At 42.0% G+C, this 20,574-nt stretch overlaps 1 protein-coding gene across 3 annotated transcripts in view; it reads right to left on the minus strand.

Annotated features, from left to right (window-relative positions):
- Positions 1-20,574, minus strand: part of CACNB4 (calcium voltage-gated channel auxiliary subunit beta 4) — a 226,703-nt gene that overhangs the window by 21,091 nt on the left and 185,038 nt on the right. For all 3 annotated transcript variants that reach the window (XM_054722804.1, XM_008138687.3, XM_008138688.3), the window contains exons 5-10: positions 16,507-16,637; positions 14,063-14,139; positions 12,643-12,662; positions 12,335-12,415; positions 10,943-11,001; positions 3,026-3,135 (exon numbers count right to left, since the gene is read on the minus strand). In XM_054722804.1, the coding sequence (XP_054578779.1) occupies positions 3,026-3,135; positions 10,943-11,001; positions 12,335-12,415; positions 12,643-12,662; positions 14,063-14,139; positions 16,507-16,637 (478 nt within the window). The remainder of the gene's footprint in view (positions 1-3,025; positions 3,136-10,942; positions 11,002-12,334; positions 12,416-12,642; positions 12,663-14,062; positions 14,140-16,506; positions 16,638-20,574) is intronic.

Raw genomic sequence — 20,574 nt, forward strand, 5'->3', positions numbered from 1 at the left:
TCTGAGAGTCATGGACTATGATGCCGGAAGGGATGTTAATGAATGCTTCTACAACTTGGCCATGACTGATCTGGACCCATCTCTCTCCAGTCTTTCTATCACCTGGGATCTTTTTTACATCCAAATGCTTAAAATACTTCAGTGGCTTCCTAGGCTCGAAGCAACATTTCCCAAAGGGAGTTCCCTGGGAGACAAATCCCCTAATATATCCTATGGGAAGAAGGAGGTTTTCTGTAAGAGAAATTTTGCATACTAGAATCGTTTCTCTTGGAATTTCAAATGTGCATTGCCCTTTGTATCCTAACAGCTCTAAGAAGTCTTGCAGTGAAGAAAACTGCCAATTGTTTAATGCACAATTTCCAAATTTATTTGACCATAGAAAACATTTTGGATGTAACAACTATTTGGTATCTTTTAAAGTTAACATTTCATGGGATTTATTCTGGAGAACTCTTTAACAAGACACATGGAGCCCTAACATACTGGCCTCAGTCTACTTTTCTCAGTCTCTTCCTTTGCTCTAAAAGCATGTCTCCCCTCCCATTTTCTAAGCAGGCTCTGTAAAAAATGAGCTGTTTCTCAAACACACAGTGTTCTTCCATATGCTGATGCCTTTGCACATTCTTGTCTGCTTTGAAGAACCAGCTCAAATAAAACTTCTGAGATGTCTTCTCAGACACTTCTTACTCTCTACCCTTCTTTCTCAATACCCATACCTCTTTGCTCATACTTCCCCTATCAAGGAGTATTTTAATCATCTGTTTCCTCTTTCTGTTTGCTCATGTGTAAGATACTTTGTCTTAGTCACATTTGCTCTTCCCAAGTCTTGCATACTGTATGGCACGTAACAAGTGTTCAATAAACATTTGATGAAGGAATCTGTAAATGTGCATTCACAGCAGGAAAATGGACATAAGTGGCTCACACAATGATTATTATAATAGATTGACATTAAATTAACTCCAGGTTTGTGGTATATGAATTTACAGAGTAAAGGGGGAAAACAGTGAACTGACATCTACCTTGTTTCTTTCTCAATATTTTTAAATATATTTTTATTGATTTCAGAGAGGAAGGGAGAGGGAAAGAGAAAAGAAACATCAATGATGAGAGAGAGTCATTGATTGGCTGCCTTCTGCACGCCCCCTACTGTGATCAAGCCTGCAACCTGGGCATGTGCCCCTCACTGGAATCGAACCTGGGACCTTTTAGTCTACAGGCCAACGCTCTATTCACTGAGCCAAACCAGCTAGGGCTCTTCCTCAATATTTACAGTAACTCCATCCACCCACTCCACTGATTCTGACAACAGGTGACTAGATTACCAATGACTTCAAAGAATATTCATGAAACCCTTGGTTTCATGCAATTGTTAGAGTCAGGCAACCCAGCTTATGCTTTTAAGTATCCATTACCCTCCAATTATACATCAGAGGAAGTCAACAGCACTGTGAGGAGTTAGAGGAGAGTGAAAGAAGAACAGAGAACAATGCTTGTTTTAGAAATCTTCAATCTAATATGGCATCTTTGTCACCCATGATACTTGACTTTAGTCAGTTACCTAATCTGATTCATTATTACCAACTCTGCCATCATCACTTCCTCAAGGTGAAAATATTGTGCCTTATAGAAGTGTTTCATTCTGGCCCTGGCTGGTGTGGCTCAGTTGGTTGGAGCATCATCCAGTACACCAAAAGGTGGCAGGTTCGATTCCTGGTCTGGGCACATACCCAGGTTGTGGGTTTGATCCCCAGTTGGGGCATGTGTGCAGGAGGCAACTGATCAATGTTTCTCACATTGATGTTTCTCTCTCCCTTCCTTTCTCTAAAAAAAAAAATCAATAAAAAACTAATTAAAAGTGTTTCATTCTGTATGTGAAAGGCTGTACTAAATACAGGACTAAAAAAAAAAGAAAAAACAAACAAACAAAAAAACCCACTGATGTCTGGTATCTTGCCCTGACAAGCTCTGACACCTGTTTCATTTGGTAAGTTTAACATTGTTTCACAAAGCAACCACCAAACAAACATTTATTGAACAATTACCATGTGCCAATTCCATGCCAGGAATATAGAGATAATACTTTGTAGCCTCTTTCCAACCTGCTCCATTCTTGGCACAGCCTTCAGTGAGTTCTTGATGAGATGTTTGGGCATGCAATCTATTTGGAAATTTTATTTTTAGTTTTCAATCCCCTATAGAGCTCATTTCAGTAGATAAAAAATGTAGTGGCATAGAAGACCCCTATCTACCCAGGAAGAAGAGGGCAGTAAAACAAGTTGCCCTCAGAATGTGAATGCGAAAGAGACTCCCAGAAAGTTATGAGTGTACTACACCACTCTTGGAATCATAGAAACCACAAACAGCCTTTTGATATGAATGTTGTGATTTCCCCAGCAGCCTGGATTTGCTTCTGTGGATGGTGAATCTACAACTCTGCTCACATATGTCTTGATGGAGCTAAACACATATAGCATGTGTGTTTTCTTCTCCATCATGGTAAATTTTAGGATGTTTTCTAACTGGTGCTCTGGGAAACTCCCTCTGTGTTCTTAATGTAGGTACTATTTCCACTTCACGATGTGACTATTCTGGGTACTACCAGTTAGCAGGAGAAGCAACAGTGAGAACACCATGGTCTAGCTTTCTTCTAAAGACCTGATAAGGCTGAACATCTCATCTCCTTTCATGTCAGCTATGAGTCAGATGTGACAGATATTATTAGCCACGTTGAGAAACGCGGGCAAAGCGGAGATGAGTGGCTTCACATGGTTAGGCAGCGACAGACCAGGAGAGGCCTGGAGGATTCTTCCCACCAGACTCCTAATTAGCTATTTGGCTAGAGCTGAGGGAGAGGAGGCTCTGGCTGCTGCAGGGTTCTGCTCCCTTCTTTTCCAGGGGTAGCATTCTCTCCAGTTAATCAGCGCTTCCCCATTCTGAATGGGGAGCAAACTGGAAAAGCCATTCCAAACTCATCCCCGTCTGAAAGCACAGGCTGGAGAAGCGCCACATTTGAACATCTTACCTAGGCTGGACCGAGTGTTCGAACGTTCAATTATTGCTCTCTTGCTGGGATTATTTAGGACAGACCTCTTAGCAAGAGAAATGTCAGCTGTCACTCTCGTTATTGATATCCTATGAATAGGAACACAGAACAAAACAAGCCAGTAAAAATGTCATAGGGCTCTCCAAGTGATTTATAAGCACAGTACTTAATAACCACTTTACATACGACAGTGCAACCACAGCATAATAAACATTGGCCACAAGTATTTTAAACAGGCTTTGGCTAGTATTAAAACACAAGCAGAGCAAAAAACAGGAAGGTTCTGGCTATTTAACATCAACAACAAAAAAATGGTTGCAGCAAAATTGCAGCTCCTCCTCCATTATTGTCTGCCTTGCTGAATTCTCTTTAATGCACACCATACCAGGAGGGAATCAAAACATATGAATAAACCATGCTTTCTAGTAAGCGGCGACACAATTTCCTACAATTCACAGTTGAGTTGCTCTTGAACAAGACTTTCAAAAACTACAGATACTCCACGCTGGCATGTTAATGCTGCCGGTCAAAGGGGGAAATCATAGAAGACAATTAGCCAGTTGGTAGCTCTGTTGCATTCCTGGTGCCCAATAGTTAATTCATGATACACAAAGCATTTCTCCACAGGCCCAAAGGAAGGTTTGATTTCTAAGGATATGAAAAATATGATTTCTTTTCTGCAGGCACAAGATTCTTCGGCATAGTTGCATATGTTGGGCACCCAGAAGAAGGCAGGGTGAGAATTGTGCCAGGCCATTTTTAAGTTAGGAAGTGTCCTGCAGTCACACAAGAGAATAAAGCAAAGACGTTGCAAGTGAAGGAGAGAGCGGTCTACGTGCGTATGATTATCAAATGAGAATCTCTGCCGCTCACAATTTTAAATTCTTTAAAATGAACTGGGAGTGAGCAACTTCAGGCTATTATCTACCTGCAGAATGCAAAGAATGCCTCTCTAGGCCGGTTACTGCCACCATGGACCTTCCTCCATTCTTATCTTCACAACCTGCCAGGGTTCCAGAAAGGAGACCAGGAGAGCAGGACCTCCTCCCCTTTGTGCTCAGTGAGTGCATCTGACCTCCTTCATTTTCACACTCCTTTGGGAGGTGGAGCAGGAAAGAGGTGTGTTACTGATCATTACTGAGGCCTATGTCATTTCACACCTGTCTTGGGACAACACTATCAGCACTCTCAGGAGTCTCTTCACCTGACTTCAGGGACTGACTCCTTGGGGGAGAATTAAAAATATTCCACTTGCCAAATGGTTGGAAATCACTTCTTTAAAGTAACAGACTGTGCAAAGTACCCCTTGCTTGTGTCATTGTATTTATAGGCTGTAGATGGTCAGGAAGATTTAAATGTTTTAATTTTTAGACTTTTCAGGCCCTAAGAAACTACTGGAGGCATCCTCAATGGTCTTCTGCAGAAACCAAGCATTTTGTGGAACACCTCCAGGGCCGCTGGGAGCCTCCAGGGAGGCGGAGTGGGCGGGGCTCAGCTTCCCCAGTCAGTGACAGGCAAACCAAGGCCTCTGCACTTCCGTTTTCTACATTGCTGCTTTCTATATCATTTCATTGTAAAAAGCTGTTCAACTGCTGCAAGACATTGGGAAACACTGGCCAAGTAATATTTCTTCATTTTACCAAGAAGAAAAACCGAGACCCAGAGAGGAAGTGCCCTGAGGTTAGAGGCTAAGAAGGTATAAAACACAGCCCCCCACCCCCACCCCCCCAAGCTCCTGGCCAGTACTTAGCCACCTAATTTAACAATCCTCTTATAGTTTTCTTCCCCCGAAACCCATTCTCCAGACATGAGCCACATCGACAGGGGCAATGCTCAGTTAGTCTTGGCCAGCTGCTGACAGATGGTCAGGATTTATTCCTTGAAGTCAGGTGAACCCCACATCTGAGCCTCCATTCCTCATTGGCTGCTGCAACCTGAGGCATGGAATCTCACAGGCGGTCCTCCTGGACACAGCTTCTTTTATTTACAATGCTTGTTTATAGTTCCTGTCTCTGTTTTTTGTTTTGCTTGTTGTTTTAAGAATGAAGTTGCTGGTTAGAAACATACAGTGAAGTTCCAGAGCAATTCAAATAGATGACTGGAGACAAGTGGGTTGGCTTAGGGACAGAATTCAACTTTCTAGAAATAATTACTTTTGGAGAGCCCAAACAGTCTATTCTGCTTAGGTGAAAATCAAAATTTCTAGTTCCATTCAAGCCAAATAGTGACCCTTGGTTCTTAAAAATTGAAGGGATTACCAACAGATGCACACTTTTGGTTTCTGCTGGGTTGTAAACATTTTTACAAAGCCATTTTCAAACACATCCAAAGTTTTACCACACACACACACACACACACACACACACACACACACGTAGAAAAAAACTGCGTCATATAGTCCCCAAACAGGAAAAGGTGTAGACAATAACGGGTTCTTTTTCTTGTTTTATTTGTTAATAAAATACCAACTAATTTTTAATACAAGTTATTTCTTAATAAAAGTACACAGGCATGAAAAACTTCAGGAGACGAAAGCCACAGCCCCAGGAAGCTTTTAGTCAGACAAAGCAGGGGTTTCTTATTTCTAGGCAAAGGCGCTTACTATTATCAAGATCAGATACCAAATCCAAACCTCTGTGTTTTTGTAAAAGGCTCCCCAGCAATGTAACTACATTGCATTCACCATTGAATGTTATCTAGTTTATATACTTTTTTTTTTACTTGATATCCTTTCTACATTTTTCATTGCTATACTCTTATCCCCTAGCGTCTTTCAGCACTTCCACGCATCTTGTTTGATATACGTCTCTAAAAAGTTCCCTGGGAAATTTTCCTGTGATATAGTGTCAGTAGGTACTGTTTAGTAGGTAAAAGACTAATAGAACCTCAGTTCCTCAGTAGACTGGGTATAGTAGCAAATGTCACTGAAAACTAGCAAAAAATCATTCTCTAAATTTTGCGATGCTGAACCCCAAGTGTTGCTTAGTTCTGTTTTGGAATTCATCACAATTGCGGCCATCCATCGTGACCTATGCGTGTTAGTTTTCTGTGATTTTCTATGGAAAGACATTACTTTCAGTTACAACACACTCATTTAAGAATAACCAGTATTTCCATGTTGGTAATGGAACAGCTGTAAGATCCTTCTATACTTTATCCTCCTTATAACTAATATGCAGCCCTGTTTGTGTATTAATTTATTTTAGTTCTAGTATGGATAGAGAAAAGTGCTCCGAAGAACAGACAGTGCACTGTCAAGACGACAGGGATGGAAGGCATACATAGACCTGAGTATTCTTTCCGGATCTTTCTCTTGCTGGTCAGTAGATAAAAGACTAATAGAACAAGGCTGTGAACGAGTCATGTCAGATTTTGAGCGTTAGTATTAAAATCAATGTAACAGTGATAGTAGCTCTGTCATACTATCTCATGGGACTGTCATTGGGAGAAAACAAGGTAATATGTAAAAAGTCTTTTCTTAAGTAATTATTCATAGTGTGCTGTGTTGATAGACACATATATAATGTATACAGGACAATTATTGGCTATTTGAAGGCTTGAAAAAGACAGTTTCTTTATATCCTATCCTCAAAAGTTGGCAGTCTACCATGAACTCTTCCATCCCTGGAGTCTGTGATGTTTCTATATACCTTGAGGGTGGGAGAATCGGGGCAGACATGTAATCAAAACCTGCTGATTTAAGTATTCATGTTTGCATTAGAGCGTTCATTATCTCTAGTGTTTGTCCTCCGATGAGTCTGCATTTGAATGGAGAGTGGTAGGAGGAAACGGTAAGGGAATAATGTTGATTATGAAACAGAAGGCACGGTGCTGTTCTTTTCCATCTGTTGACTGCAATTCCAATCCTTCCATGGCTTAGCTGCTCTGTGACAGCACCAGTCCTTCCCATTTCCTTTCAAAAATAAATACTCTCTCTGGAGTCTCCCTAGGTTGTATTCTCAGCCTCTTTTCTTCAATTCTTTCTCAAATCCTTTTTTGTTGTTCTTTCTTTAAGTGTTCCTTAGCTAATAACATCCTTTCGCTTCAGATCCCATCTGTATAAATTACATGATGTTCATGTAGGATTTTGGCCACAATCGCGTTGGTTACAAAGTCTCCAATAACCGCCACAGAGCTGATCTGATCCAGTTGGCAAAAAGCTTAAACAACTTCATTGGGGTTTGACATGATTAGCAAAGGTCAACAAATTGCAATCAGTTTGACTGCTTGCTGTTCAGCCTATGAATGGTAGATTCAACCAGCTGAACAAACTGCATCGCCAGGGATGATGCCCAGTGCATGTTTGAGGTAAGAAAAGAAGACAGCAAAGCTCCTTGCCATGGTGCACCTGTGTATCCTCGCCAGGCCGGTAGCATTGTAGCAGCTTGTGAAACTCACTTAGCTTATGATCTGTGCACAGCAACTGTCACTACGTGTGGACATCACGCGTAAGGGATCCCTCAGGAACTCTTTCATATTGTGCTTTTCATTTTTCTTACATGAATTATAGTTAGACCCTACAATAATAGTTATAGCAAAAAAAAAAAGAAGAAAAGAAACCTGTATAATAAGTAGCTCTAAACAGACTCAAATAATTTCTAAGGTATCCAAAAAGGCAAGCATATGATTCTGTAAGGGTCAAGCTATTGTACTTTGGTAATCCAATTTGTTGGATTATTTTCTAACTAAGATCTGAAAAAACAGTTTTGAAGAAGGAAGCCTCTTTTTTGCTCTGTGAAAAACAGGACTTTCTCCTGACTAGTTTGTCTAACCCACTGCATTCATAGCCAGTGAAACAGAGCAGGATTCCAGTAGAACATATTGTTTACGCTGTGTGGCTGTGCGAACGCCTCCTGTGTAATTGTTCTCATGGATGGTTTCAATTAAAGATGATTTGTTGTTTTCTCTCCTTGTATTTATTGGTAAAACATAATGCTGCAGATTGTCATGGCTCAAAATGTCAGGGAGACAAGTCAGAGCCAGATAAGCAAACCTCTTCTTCCTTATCAGTCTCCAACACACTGAACCAATAGATTCAGTACAGGTTTCTCTGCAGCACTGGCCTCTTATCCTTTGAAAGCAAGTCTACTCACCTGCTCCCTCCTTTAATGTCTGTCTCCAACTATGCCCTACATGAGATCTCTCAAGGCTGACTCACTTTCTCCAGCTGTTGCTGTTGCTGCTGTTGGATATGCCCTCAGATCTTCCGCTCCTCCTCTGTGTTATCAGACCCCACGGAACACTTGGCACTGACATTTTAATTCTATTTCTAGCACCATCTTCAACAGTGTGTGTACTGGTAAGTGCTTGATACGGACAACTCTACCTGGTTCCAAACAGATCTCTGCGTGTATAATTAAATGCATTTCCTCTTTCTGGGCCTGAGGACTGAGGTAGAACCTCAGATTCTTCACCCTTAAAAGCAATAATTAAGTCACTCATTTTCTCTTTGCTAAATTAGAATAATTCCTTTCCTCCCTTAGGTCCTACATTTCAAATCTTTAACATTGTTGTTTATAAGGATGTTATGTGGGGACAAAAGCAATCTAAGATCTTGTGTTTTGAGATGGAATTTGTTCAGCTCAAGGGCTGTTATGGGGCCACAAGAAGAGTCACTGCCCAGATGGTCCTCAGGTAAAGGCGCCACAGTGTAAAACCATGTGGCTTCAAGCATAGCGGAAGGATGTCTGCATGTGCAACCAAGAACACGGAAGACTGAGCCATGCATGTTAGCTGCCTCCACTCCACAGAGGGCTGCATCAGGGGAAAGGTTATGGCCCAGAGCATCCGAGGGCAAGACCAAGACTAATACTGTTAAGTTAAAGTCAGAACTCAGCTGTTGCTTTGCAATGCTTTCTTAAGAAATGGATTCCCAATAGCCAACAGTCTTCAAACAGAAGCAGGTTAGTGGTTGTTAGAGAAAACAGATTAGAATAAAATATAAATTAAAATATAAATTTAAATGTATTAAAATACATTTCCTCCAACTCCAATATTCTTGTATTCAGTGCTATTCACTTGTTTTCTTTATAATTAACTACTTTATTCTTTTCCTATCTTTTTTAAAAAGCCCTCTTTGTGTTTTGAGATGGAATTTGTTAACTAGGATAAATCCATGGTTAGCTTATAGCTCTTTAGGTCCACTAGATGAATGTAGCAAACATTATTATTTGTTCAATAATATTTATATCCTTTTCCTCCTGGGCACATAGCTAAACTATATATTTCCCAGCTTCCTTTGCAATTAAATGTGGCCATGTGACCAAGTTTAACCAAAGAAACGCAAGAATCAAACTTCCAGGCCGGCATGCTTCTTTTCCCACCAGATGATTGGAGAGACCACCCTCAGGCCGAGGGCCGCCAATGGTGGGTGGAACAAACTTTCTGCCCAATCCTCCCCTTCCCCATATTTTCCAGCTGAGGAACATCTGCCTAAGACTGTCAAACCAGCAACAACAAGCTTGTGTTTGAATCATTATACATTTTAGGATCTATTCATGAAGGCACCCTGGCCTACACTAAGGTAGTTAGCAATTCACATAATTGCACTGAAGCATTCTGATTTCTTAAACTAAAATCTCAATTATTAGAACTAAAATCTCAGTTTATTTTCTTTTTATATAGTCTCAGAAATGAATGACTATTTTAATACAATTATCCAGAAGCTTTCCTTTGAGAAATATATACTATTTGTACTTAGAGCATTATCATGTTTTCTTTTTTCCTAAAATACCATCTTTATTCAAATATTTGGTAAGTTGGCTGCATTTAACCATACTTTTTAGTCCACACTATTTATGTTTTCTTCATTTTAATAAATCTTTGGGTATTTACAGGTGGTTATTTTTACATGGATTTCATTCTGCATGTGAAAGAGCTTAGTGTCAAGTCAATGTGAACTTTTTACCATTTCTCTGCAAAATACAGAAACTTAAATGATAAAATTATCTGATGGCTAAAGACTGAGCCAGGATACATACAAATCCTATATAATAAAACCTTAATATGCAAATCAACCAAACGGTGGAACGACCAGTCGCTATAATGCACACTGACCACCAGGGGGCAGACATTCAATGCAGGAGCTTCCCCCTGGTTGTTAGTGTGCTCCCACAGGGGGAGTGCCGCTCAACCAGAAGCCAGGATCATGGCTGGTGGTAAGGAGTGAGGGGTCCCAGACTGCGAGAACCCAAGATTGCGAGAGGGATGTCTGACTGCCAGCTTAGACCCAAGCCGGCAGGCGGACATCCCCCAAGGGGTCCTGGACTGTGAGAGGGCACAGGCTGGGCTGAGGGACCCCCTTACCCCCAGTGCACAAATCCGTGCAGCGGGCCTCTAGTAGACCAATAAAATAGCAAGGTAATTTATAATAAAACAAACCCTGAGCTAAGCATTCAAAGAAGTACTATTCTCCACAAAATAGTCACTTTGAGAGGCTTATGATAAAAACATTTCTCGCACTCTTTTTTTGAGCAAGTTGAGTACTTTATGTTCATATCTTTATATGACATATACACATATACACGTGTAATTCCCAAATGATATTGCCCAGCTTGACCAGCGAGCCACTATATTTATCATAATTATTCTATATTTTAAATTAATACTTTCAATAAAACAATTTTGGTCTGAATCCACCAACAAGTGAGAAAATAATGACAGACACATACATTTAAATAAAATGAATGGATTATTTTCCTTCTCCAAGTCCTTTTTCCCTTGGGGCTTCAATGCTATCCTTCATTTCTTCATATTTTCAGAGCTCTTTCATTGTATTCTCCCCTGACTACTGACTTTTAACTACAGATCTTCAATTGCTGAAAATATAGACCCACAGATCAATCGATCATACATGTTTGATTAAAGGAAAAAAATACAAAAATATCTATGTCTCACCTCCCATCAAACCTGTGCTTCAGGAAATCAAAGAGGGCTTTCTGCATCATGTCTGTTACCTTCGCAGAGGTGAGAAAAACAGAATGAGGCAAACACACGCAGAGAGAAAGAGAAGTCAAAAGTAAGAGAGGTGGAAGGAAAGGGCACTGTGATTGAGCAAATATGTTATTACAGCCAGTCCTCTCCAAGGGGTAGGTTATTGTTGAAGGCATTTTTCATTCTTAACCTCCCACAGTTACTAATTTCCCCCCTTGGTTCTCCTTCAGGGTGTGGAGGAATAAACCAGCAATATTCACTAGACCCCAGCCCTCCTCCCTTATGAGGGTTTAGAACTACCCCCAGGAGACCACCTCAGGCTGGCTTTGCACGCAGGTGCTGCCTGTCCTTGCCACACCTGAGTGGTGTTTGCCTCCAGTGAGGAGGAGCTGGAACCCCTCAGACCAGCCCTGGGCTCAAGCAGCCCTGCTAGTCTGTGCATGTTGCTAAAAATTCTCTATGCTCAGAGCTGGATTTCTGTAGCCCACTCTGCTGGCTCTTCCTCTGACATTCCCCGTCAAAGGGAGCGGGGAGAGGGAAGGGCCAGGGAGAGGAAGTGGAAAGGAGAAGAAGAGCTGGGAAGGAGATGGGATGCTTAGATCTGCCTCTAAGAAATTGATGAATTCATTCAACAAATGTGCACTGGAGCGCCTACTAGGTAGGGGCCAGGCATTGCCCTAGCTCAGTGGGAATGGTGCCCTGGAAGTTGCCCACCTTCTGATTTCGATGTCCCACCTGTTACCTGTGCTAGAACAAGGTCCAAATGGTAACATCTGCCATGTAGCAGCACCTCTACATCTTTACTCTTTCCTTCCAACCTGGTATTGGGAAGAAGTTCACTAATATTTTTAATGGAGTTTTTCCCTTTATAGGTCCTTTAAAATAAATACGCAGAGAAATATTTGGTGGACTATGCCACCGACTTGAGCACCAGCAGGGTGAGATTTGGTGCTCTGAAGGTTTAGGTCTGGCTGGCAAAGTGCCTATATGTCCCCTTCTGCAGTTCACAGTCTATTATTTCTAATAGTAATGGTAATGGTTGAGACAGACAAAGTCCTTTTCTTTGAATGTGTTGCAGAGTAAATCTTTTAACAGAACTTGCCATTATCAATGGTTTGAGGGAGATATTTATTTCTAAACAATGTAATACATCATAGATGAGAAGTGTGCCCGGGGGGGAGGGGGAAGGGCGAGGGGCACCCCAAGCCCCACACTGCCCCGTCCCCGTCACAGGCTGAGAGGTGGCTTCTGTGGGTACCCATCTGTAAGCAGGCCCGGGAGGAGCCAGCTCTCAGTCGCTGTCTCCTAGATTCTTGATCTAGAACTGAATGAAGCAGAACAGGCTGGTGTTTGTACCTCATAACCCTTCAGTGACGGCCCCACTAACACCACCGGGCGCATGGATGGCACAACATCGTAGGGAGGAATGTGCTCCGTCTGAAAGAGATGATTTGACACGCGTGACAAGGTGAGGGTGAGTGCGCCTCCTTGTCAGCCACAACATTCATAATTCTCCGGTCAAACAAAAAATGATCACCACGGGCCCCCACCGACGAGGCTCATCCCTTATTTTACAGCCATTCGGACCACTGAAATGGAGCACATTGCAGGCATATGTGGAGAGAAACCTCAACAGTAGATTTAAAAAGGAAATACTCACTTACCACTTTTTGCTTCTGTTTGGCTAAAAGACAACAATGAGAGCCATATCAAAATATGTAATATCTGCACATGATAGTACATGACTTTAAAAGATGGAATAATGTGCCCATTTGTAATTCTCATCACTTCACTGTCACCCTCTCTGCAGAGCACGGTTCTATTACTGCCTTCAGGATGGGCTGATAGTGAAGACATGAAAAGACAGACAACCTCCTCCCTGTGTGAGTGACCTCACATCCTGATCTCATGTTGGGTGGGGAGGGTGGACTTCACAGCAACACTGGAAGCTCTGGGCCAGCACAGGCCACAGGCTGCTTCCTGCTGAGCGCGGCTGAGATCAATGTGGGCAAATAAATGCGATGGAGAGAAACTTAGAATAACAATTCGGGTCAAAATAATCATCACCTCAATCACTCATTCTTTTTGAATTTTGCAATCCTTTATGTATTCTTAAGTCTTTTGGTTCACATTCCAGATAGTGATACATTTTTCCAACTAGGCTGCTCTTAATTTCACATAAGTTTATAACCAGTTATTCCTGTTATTTTTTGTTTGTAATAGAGAAAACCTGCAATGCCTTAAATGTCCAACAAGTGGGATGAGGCAAAATATACTCAATATCTGAGTAAGGTGGTTTTGTGGCCACCCAAGCAGGTTCAGTCCATGTGGGGGCAACCCAGAGACCTAGCTTGGTTCACCCACACACTCAGAACTGTTCCAGAACCAATGCCGCTCCCTGCAGTTATGGGCCAGGAGAGACCTTGGACCTGTCATCCTGAATTGGTAATACGGAGGTCCTAACGCAGCATCAGTTCTGGGCCAGAATGAAATTAGCCCAGAGGAGTCAGGAAGTGTGGCGGGAGGAAACGTCCTGCTTGAATACCCCCACAATTTCCAAACGCACAACTCCTGACCGGGCCACCACTCTCCCTTCATCACCATTCATTTCAGGGCTCAGCTGTCTGCTGTCCAATGAGAACTGAGGTCATCTGGGCCCAACCCTCCCAATCTCCACAGCCCGGGCTGTACCCACACATCCTCAAGTTGCCCATGGAAGCTGAAACAGAGTGTTTTCTTGATAGCCTACAACTTTTCATTTTTCTTTTAAATTGGTCCTCACCATCTTAAAGTCTGTTGGGTTCATGAATGGAATAATGAACTAGCTTCAGATGGGTTTACACAATGTTAGGTAAATAAGATTTTTCAAACGTATACAAATATCAAAATTTTTAGTACCACAACTAACCTTTAAATCAAATCAAATCACTATAGAAGACAAGTGAGCAATAAAATACTAAGTAGAAAAAAAATCTTAAAATCAAGCCTTTTAAATTGTTTCCAAATCAGTAAGAATACTTGTATGTATATGCAAATATTAAGCAAAGAATGAATTCCATTAAAGAGTTTAGGTGAAACCCTCACCTGCTGATGTGGGTGTTGCTCGAAATGTCCCTGATACCATTTCTCCAAGACTTGAAGAAGAATTTCCACTGGACTTCCTAAAATATAGAAAAGGAACTTAACAGTCCTTCCCCAGATCCTTTGAAAATAGAGCTTGACAGCACAAAGCTTTCTTTGGCCTTAATCCTGCTAGATAATTCAAAACACACCACATCCTGTATAGAGACAAACTTCAAGAATCTGTCCAAATGTTTTCTTTGACCTCATTTCTCAGAGAAAATGGGGAACTAACTGGGACCTGGAAATATTTTGCAAAAATCTCTCTTCTAGTTATCCAATGCAGATATTAGGCAGAAGAATGTTTTTGTGAGCAGCTTGCTTTTCACTAGCACAGCTCACCAGGGCACCACTCCGATGTCAAACACAGCTCAAAGCAAGCAGTAAGAGCTGGAAGAAACATTTCTTCTTAGAAGCGATTATGTGGGGATCAGAATTAAGCACTGACAGTTTTGTGCCCCAGGATAGAAGATCATCAGCACTGTTCTCCTCATGTGGCTCTAGAAGCTTCCCTGCAGCCCTTGGGGCCCTGAGGAGCCCACCTCCCCACTTTTCCACTGTCCCTCCTTTTCCGTGCTTCAGAGTACAGTCCCCAGGGTCAGAGCAATCTGATTTCTCGTCCTGGCACATCATATCACATCTCTGAGTTTCCTTATCTATTGAGGAGGAGCTACACCTCCCAGGGTCAATATAAAGAAAATAAGATCATGTCTGTAGCTCTTGGCTTGACTCTTGCACCTTCTGCAAAGTAAGCTTTCAGTTCAAAAGTACTTAAGTCTAGAATGATATTATGGAAAAGAATCTATACTAATAAAAACCTTAGGAATGATCAGGCTGGCAGTGGAGCAGTTAGGGGGTGATCAGGCTGGCAGGCAGAAGTGGTTAGGGGCAATCAGGCAGGCAGGCAGGCGAGCGGTTAGGAGCCAGCGGTCCCAGATTGTGAGAGGAATGTCTGACTGCCGGTTTAGGCCTAATCCCACCTAAACCGGCAGTCGGACATCCCCTGAAGGGTCCAAGATTGGAGAGGGTACAGGCTGGGCTGAGGGACACCACCTCTCTGTGCACGAATTTCGTGCACCAGGCCACTAGTTAGTAATAAAAATAATAAATAAATTAACAACTTTGGAAATGATAATAACACATTTATTATTTCATCCAACATATCTTTATTGAGTATCCACTGTTCTAAAAATTAGGGGTGCAACAATGGGGGGAGAAATGCAAAATCGCTTCACATATAGAGATAGACTCTACATGTGGGAGATATCAGTATCAAACAGATGATAGGTAAATATATAGTATTTCTCATATTAATAAATGCAACAGAGAAAACTAAGTCAGGATAGAGATGGGAGATGGGTACAATTTTAAATATGGTGGCAGGAAAGGGGCCACTCAAAAGGTGATATTGAACGAAGATCTGAAGCAGACAATGGAATGATCTGGTGGAAATATGAAGGAAAGGGTTCCAGTAAGAGGAAGCAGCAAGTACAAAGGTCCTGAGGCAGAAACGTATTATGGATGTGTTTCAAGAGTATCCAGAGAGAGAAAAAATTTAGAGTAGGGGGAACAAGAGGAATTAATAATATCATAGGCGTGTCGCATACTAAACAAGATTGATAAGTAAAAGTGGGGTTGACTGTACTTTCATTTCTATCACTGTTTAAGAGGTTCCCATATGCCAAAGGCAACAGGGCCCCTAAACAGAGGAGTTATTGAAATAGAAAAGGATCTAACAGAAAAAGGAGGTTGAGGGTCAAGAGAAAGAACTGCTTCTATTTTAGGACTTACAAAAAATGACAACACATATCCAATCAAGGCTTCCATGTAGGCTCACATGTGCAGGCTCCATATGATTCTGATTTTCTCTCAAGCTCTGGTGGATCCCTGGAACCTTGAAACACCTGCACCCTGAGATATGTGGCTATGTCATTAGTTCCCTAGAGGCGGATCCATCTGAAGCTAGACAGAGTCTTTACCTTATTACCAAGACATGGCAGGAGCCACAAAAAGCCCTGGGGGGAGAAGGTGCTACTGGTACCAGGACCCACATGGACCACTGCATTCTGTGCCAGCTTAAGAGAGAGTCTCTGAGAGTTAACCAGGAAGAGCCAGTTAACCCACTTCCTGTACTGAGAAACATGCCCCATGGGACGCTGATGAAGGACAGCTTAGATTCCAAGCAGCGTTTGCTGAGGCTGCGGCAATTCAGGTGGATTCCAGTGGTGCCGAGCTTCAGGGAGAATGAATATCTGAAACACCTTTGTGTCCGTTTCAGAAACTCCTCATACACAGAAAAGTACCTCTTCCTTTGAAAGCACCAAGTTTGAACCCAGGAAGCAAACTTGAAAATATCGCCTAATGTTCCCACACCTCCCCCAATGTTTATAGAAAGGAAGGAGGCTTACCCTCCGTGAAAACGTCCTCTTTTTTGTTCTTGCTGAATCCGGATGTTCTCCAATCTGAGTGGACTTGGGATGAAGCCAATCTCACAGCCCTCCTTCACCAGCCTTCCTATCCACCAGTCATTGTTATACTTCTGGAATGCAGAAATGAAACTGCTATCAATAGTAACATACTTATCTTCACATTCCATTTATTAATTTCAGGGGACCAGAAGGACGAACCACCATTCATAATATATATGTACTATATTATATATATATATATATATAAACACAAAGGCGGGGTCTACAAACTTTGTCTCTAAAGGCCCAGGTAGTAAATTTTTAGGCTTTGCTGTCCATATACTCTCTGTTGCAACGACTTGAATCTGCTGTCGGAATGGGAAAGCATCCACAGACCATGCAGAAACACGTAAGCGTGGCTGTGTTTCAATAAACCTCTTCTTTCCAAAAAAATAAAAATAAAATAAAAGGCAGACGGGCAACAGTTTGCAAATCCCTGGCCTGAAGTCAGGCCCTAACCTTTGGATTCCTTTGGCCCTTATCAAAAAGCCTTCGCCCATTCTTAAGGAACAGATTGTATAAGACTAAATATGCACCGGGGTAATTGAAATTCTGGAAGATAAGATAGGCAAGTCTAAAACGAAAACATTTAATAGTCTGCTTTTGTCAAAAGCTTTTAGGTAAAAATCCACGATGCTCTCTGTCATCTACTCTCATTGAGGAAAAGTTATAATCTTCTGAGGGGAAGCAGAGTTTACAACCCCAAAATATGCCACCACAAATGTTAATTATTTTAAGCTGATTATCTTCAAGAAATGAAAGACTCAGGGAAAAAACCACTGACCTTCTCCCTAACTGCCTAAAAGAATTGAGAGGGCCCGCTCCGGGAAGGGTGATACCATCGTAGATAACTATAGTTTACTTATTTATTTTTAGATAACTAGTTTAATATGAACCATAAGATGCCTTTTCATCTCCTTCTGAATTGTCTTCCTGCCCTCTGCAGTGCCAAACCACACACACACACACACACACACACACACACACACACACACACACACACTTTCTCCTTAGCTCCAGAATGACATATAAATCATAACTGCCCAGTCTGTTCTTGGGTCTCATCTCCTTGGGGAACTCCTGTAGGTGCATACATAATAAATTTGGTTGTCTCTCCTGTCACTCTGTCTCATGTTACCTTGGTTATTAGACCAGCCAGAGGAATTTAAAAGGACAGAAGTACAATTTTTCTGCCCCCACACTTCCAAACATAGGTTCGCAAACTAAGGTCCACCTTCCTACCTGAAGAAAAAGAAGCCCAAGCCTACAAAGAATAAACATATTATAGATGTGTATGTGGATTCTTTTTTTTTTTTTTTTTTGAAATAACCTCCAAATGGCCTGAAGCCCAACAGGAACACCAGGATTTCTATTTAAAGTTCCATGACCGTAAACTCAAACCACCCATGCAAAGACTTCTGTCAATATAGGGTGAGGCTCTGTCAATGTGGCCCATTTGAAGGGTCAGCAAAACTGCAGTTATAACGACAGATTTGCAGAATCCTAGGGTAGAAGGCACATTTAATCCAAATGACCTGCCTCAAGGAAAAGTTTCAGCCGGGGATTTCTAGAGAGCAGATATTATTTACACCCTCCGGAGAGGATTCCCAGAGCTTCCTTTATTGTTTTTATTAGTATTGGGCAAGATAACTCTCTAGCTTTGATCCAAAAGTATGTTTTTTTCCAAAATGTAACAACTTTAGGTAGTACACTTTGCTTAGCTCAGAAAAAACGTGGAATGTATATGCATGTCACACCGACCCACTGTGAAGGAAGAATGGGTGGTTTCACTGCATCATCACAGCACGAAGTTCTGCATAACTGTGAGTAATTCTGCATAACAGCCTCACACTCAAAAGCAAAGAGACGTGGTTGAGGGGGTTAGCCTTTATTTTGCACACAGCTCCTGCGTAAGGCGCACACAGGGCATGTAGTATGAGACAGCACTGAAGAAACGTGAATTGAACCAATATAAAATTTTGAGCAATCTAGGTCTTAGTTTTTCCCATCTTCCTATCTTATTTTGGGATAACAGGGCTGAAATAAGAAGTATATTTATTTTTGGGTAACAAAAGGCAAAAGGACCCATTTAGAATCTTTGGTGCACAGGCCTGGTATTTAAATTTCACTGTGGTGGGGACAAAACAGACCCTGAGTCATAGTTTCCTAGGGCTTAAGTTATTTCCTGAAATGAAGTGAGTCCACTGGAACACTAATTTATTAAATGGTATCCAAGTGACCTTAAAGGGCTTCCTGAAATGGTTACTGCAGCTTCCCAATATGTTTTAAGTGAGTTATAGGAAACAGACAAAGCCCGGAGAGAATCTGAGGCAACATAAATGAATGTTCTTTGAGCCACTTGAGAGGAAGTCACTATATACATCCAAGAGTTTAATTTGCGCATCATTTGGCATATGTGATAAGGAGAGCTGCAGCTTTCCTCTGCATTTACTAGTAAGCTTTTTCATTACTGAAAAGTACTTAAAACAGTACATGACAGATGATGGCCTATGCGGCAATGGATGGGAGGAAAGGCTACAACTTCATTACAGAAATGTGTTCATTGGAGTTGCTCTTCCACGAGCATGTGACAGCTTCCTGGCAAGGTGACCCCAGTGTTCCAATCATTCTCATCTTGATCTCCCTAAAATGATTAGTGCTTTCTCTTTCTAAGATGTTTTCTTATCTGATATTTCAAGATTTGAAACAACTGGCTCTAATCCACAGGGGATTACCAGCTCAATACCATGCATCAAACTGCCAGATTAAAGAGGTCATTGATCAAGGAGCATATAGATCAAAAAAGCAACCGACAGGACAAATTGGGAATATTGACAGGTTGGGGGAAAGCAATAAAATACAGCAAGGTGGGCATGTTGGTGTGCGTGAGGATGGAATAGGTGAGAACTCTTGCCTTTGAAAGCTCCGCTTTCCCTTGGAAACGAAGAGTGTTAGCAACTAATGAACATGGTTGGCCATTTTTGATGGGAATGGTGAAACTAAATCGACTTAACCATTCATATACCAGGGCACATGTTTCAGGTCATGGGCCTTTGTCTTCCAGGCAAATGTCGACCATCAAGAAAGCACACTCCACCAAGCTGATGCTTCATCCGCCTCCCGTTACCAAGGCAGTCTTTGCCTGCACTCCATCTTTTTCCTGCACGTTCAGGGAAGAAGTGTTCCCCTTCCTGTCAAAGGTCTATCCCTGCACTTGGGCTCTGGACCCCACCCTTCTTGCCTACTCAAAAACTTTTCTCCTTTGCCTCTCCTCCTTTCCTCTCCTCTCCTCTCTCCACTCCCTCTCCTCCCCTCCCCTCCCCTCCCCTCCTTATTTCTTCTTCTTCTTCTTCTTCTTCTTCTTCTTCTTCTTCTTCTTCTTCTTCTTCTTCTTCTTCTTCTTCTTCTTCTTCCTCTTCTTCCTCTTCCTCCTCCTCCTCCTCCTCCTCCTCCTCCTCTTCTTCTTTCTCTCTCTCTCTCTCTCTCTCTCTCTCTCTCGTCTCTCCTCTCTCTCTCTCCCCCTCTCTCTCTGTTAATGTCAGCATGTACAGATGTCCCAATAGCTCCTGTCTTGAAAGGAAACTGCTTTTGAATTCATACTCTTCTCAGTCTAGTGCCAGTCAGTGTCAACTTCCTTGAAAGCATTGTCTACACTTGCTAAATATACTCCCCTTCTCTCCTCATCCCATTTCATTTGGCTTTCATCTCTTCAATTCCAGACAAGGGTCCCAATGACTTCCATGCCGCTGAGCACCACGCTGCCCATCCAATGTCCATTCCTCACTCCTCACCTTGGGTGACATTTCACATTTGCCACAGCTGACTGCTTCCTCCTTGAGGACACACTCCCCTCTTGATGTTCACATATTGCTCTGTCCTGGTTTTCCTCCTCTATCTCAGACTTCTCCTTTTCAGTTCCCTAATTTGTTGAATCTTGTCATGTTCACCATCTCTGCAGGATGGGACTCCTTTGGGTTTGATGCAGAGCTACCTTCTCTCCTCCCTCTG

Source organism: Eptesicus fuscus, chromosome 11, assembly GCF_027574615.1.
Source record: "Eptesicus fuscus isolate TK198812 chromosome 11, DD_ASM_mEF_20220401, whole genome shotgun sequence".
Taxonomy (NCBI): domain Eukaryota; kingdom Metazoa; phylum Chordata; class Mammalia; order Chiroptera; family Vespertilionidae; genus Eptesicus; species Eptesicus fuscus.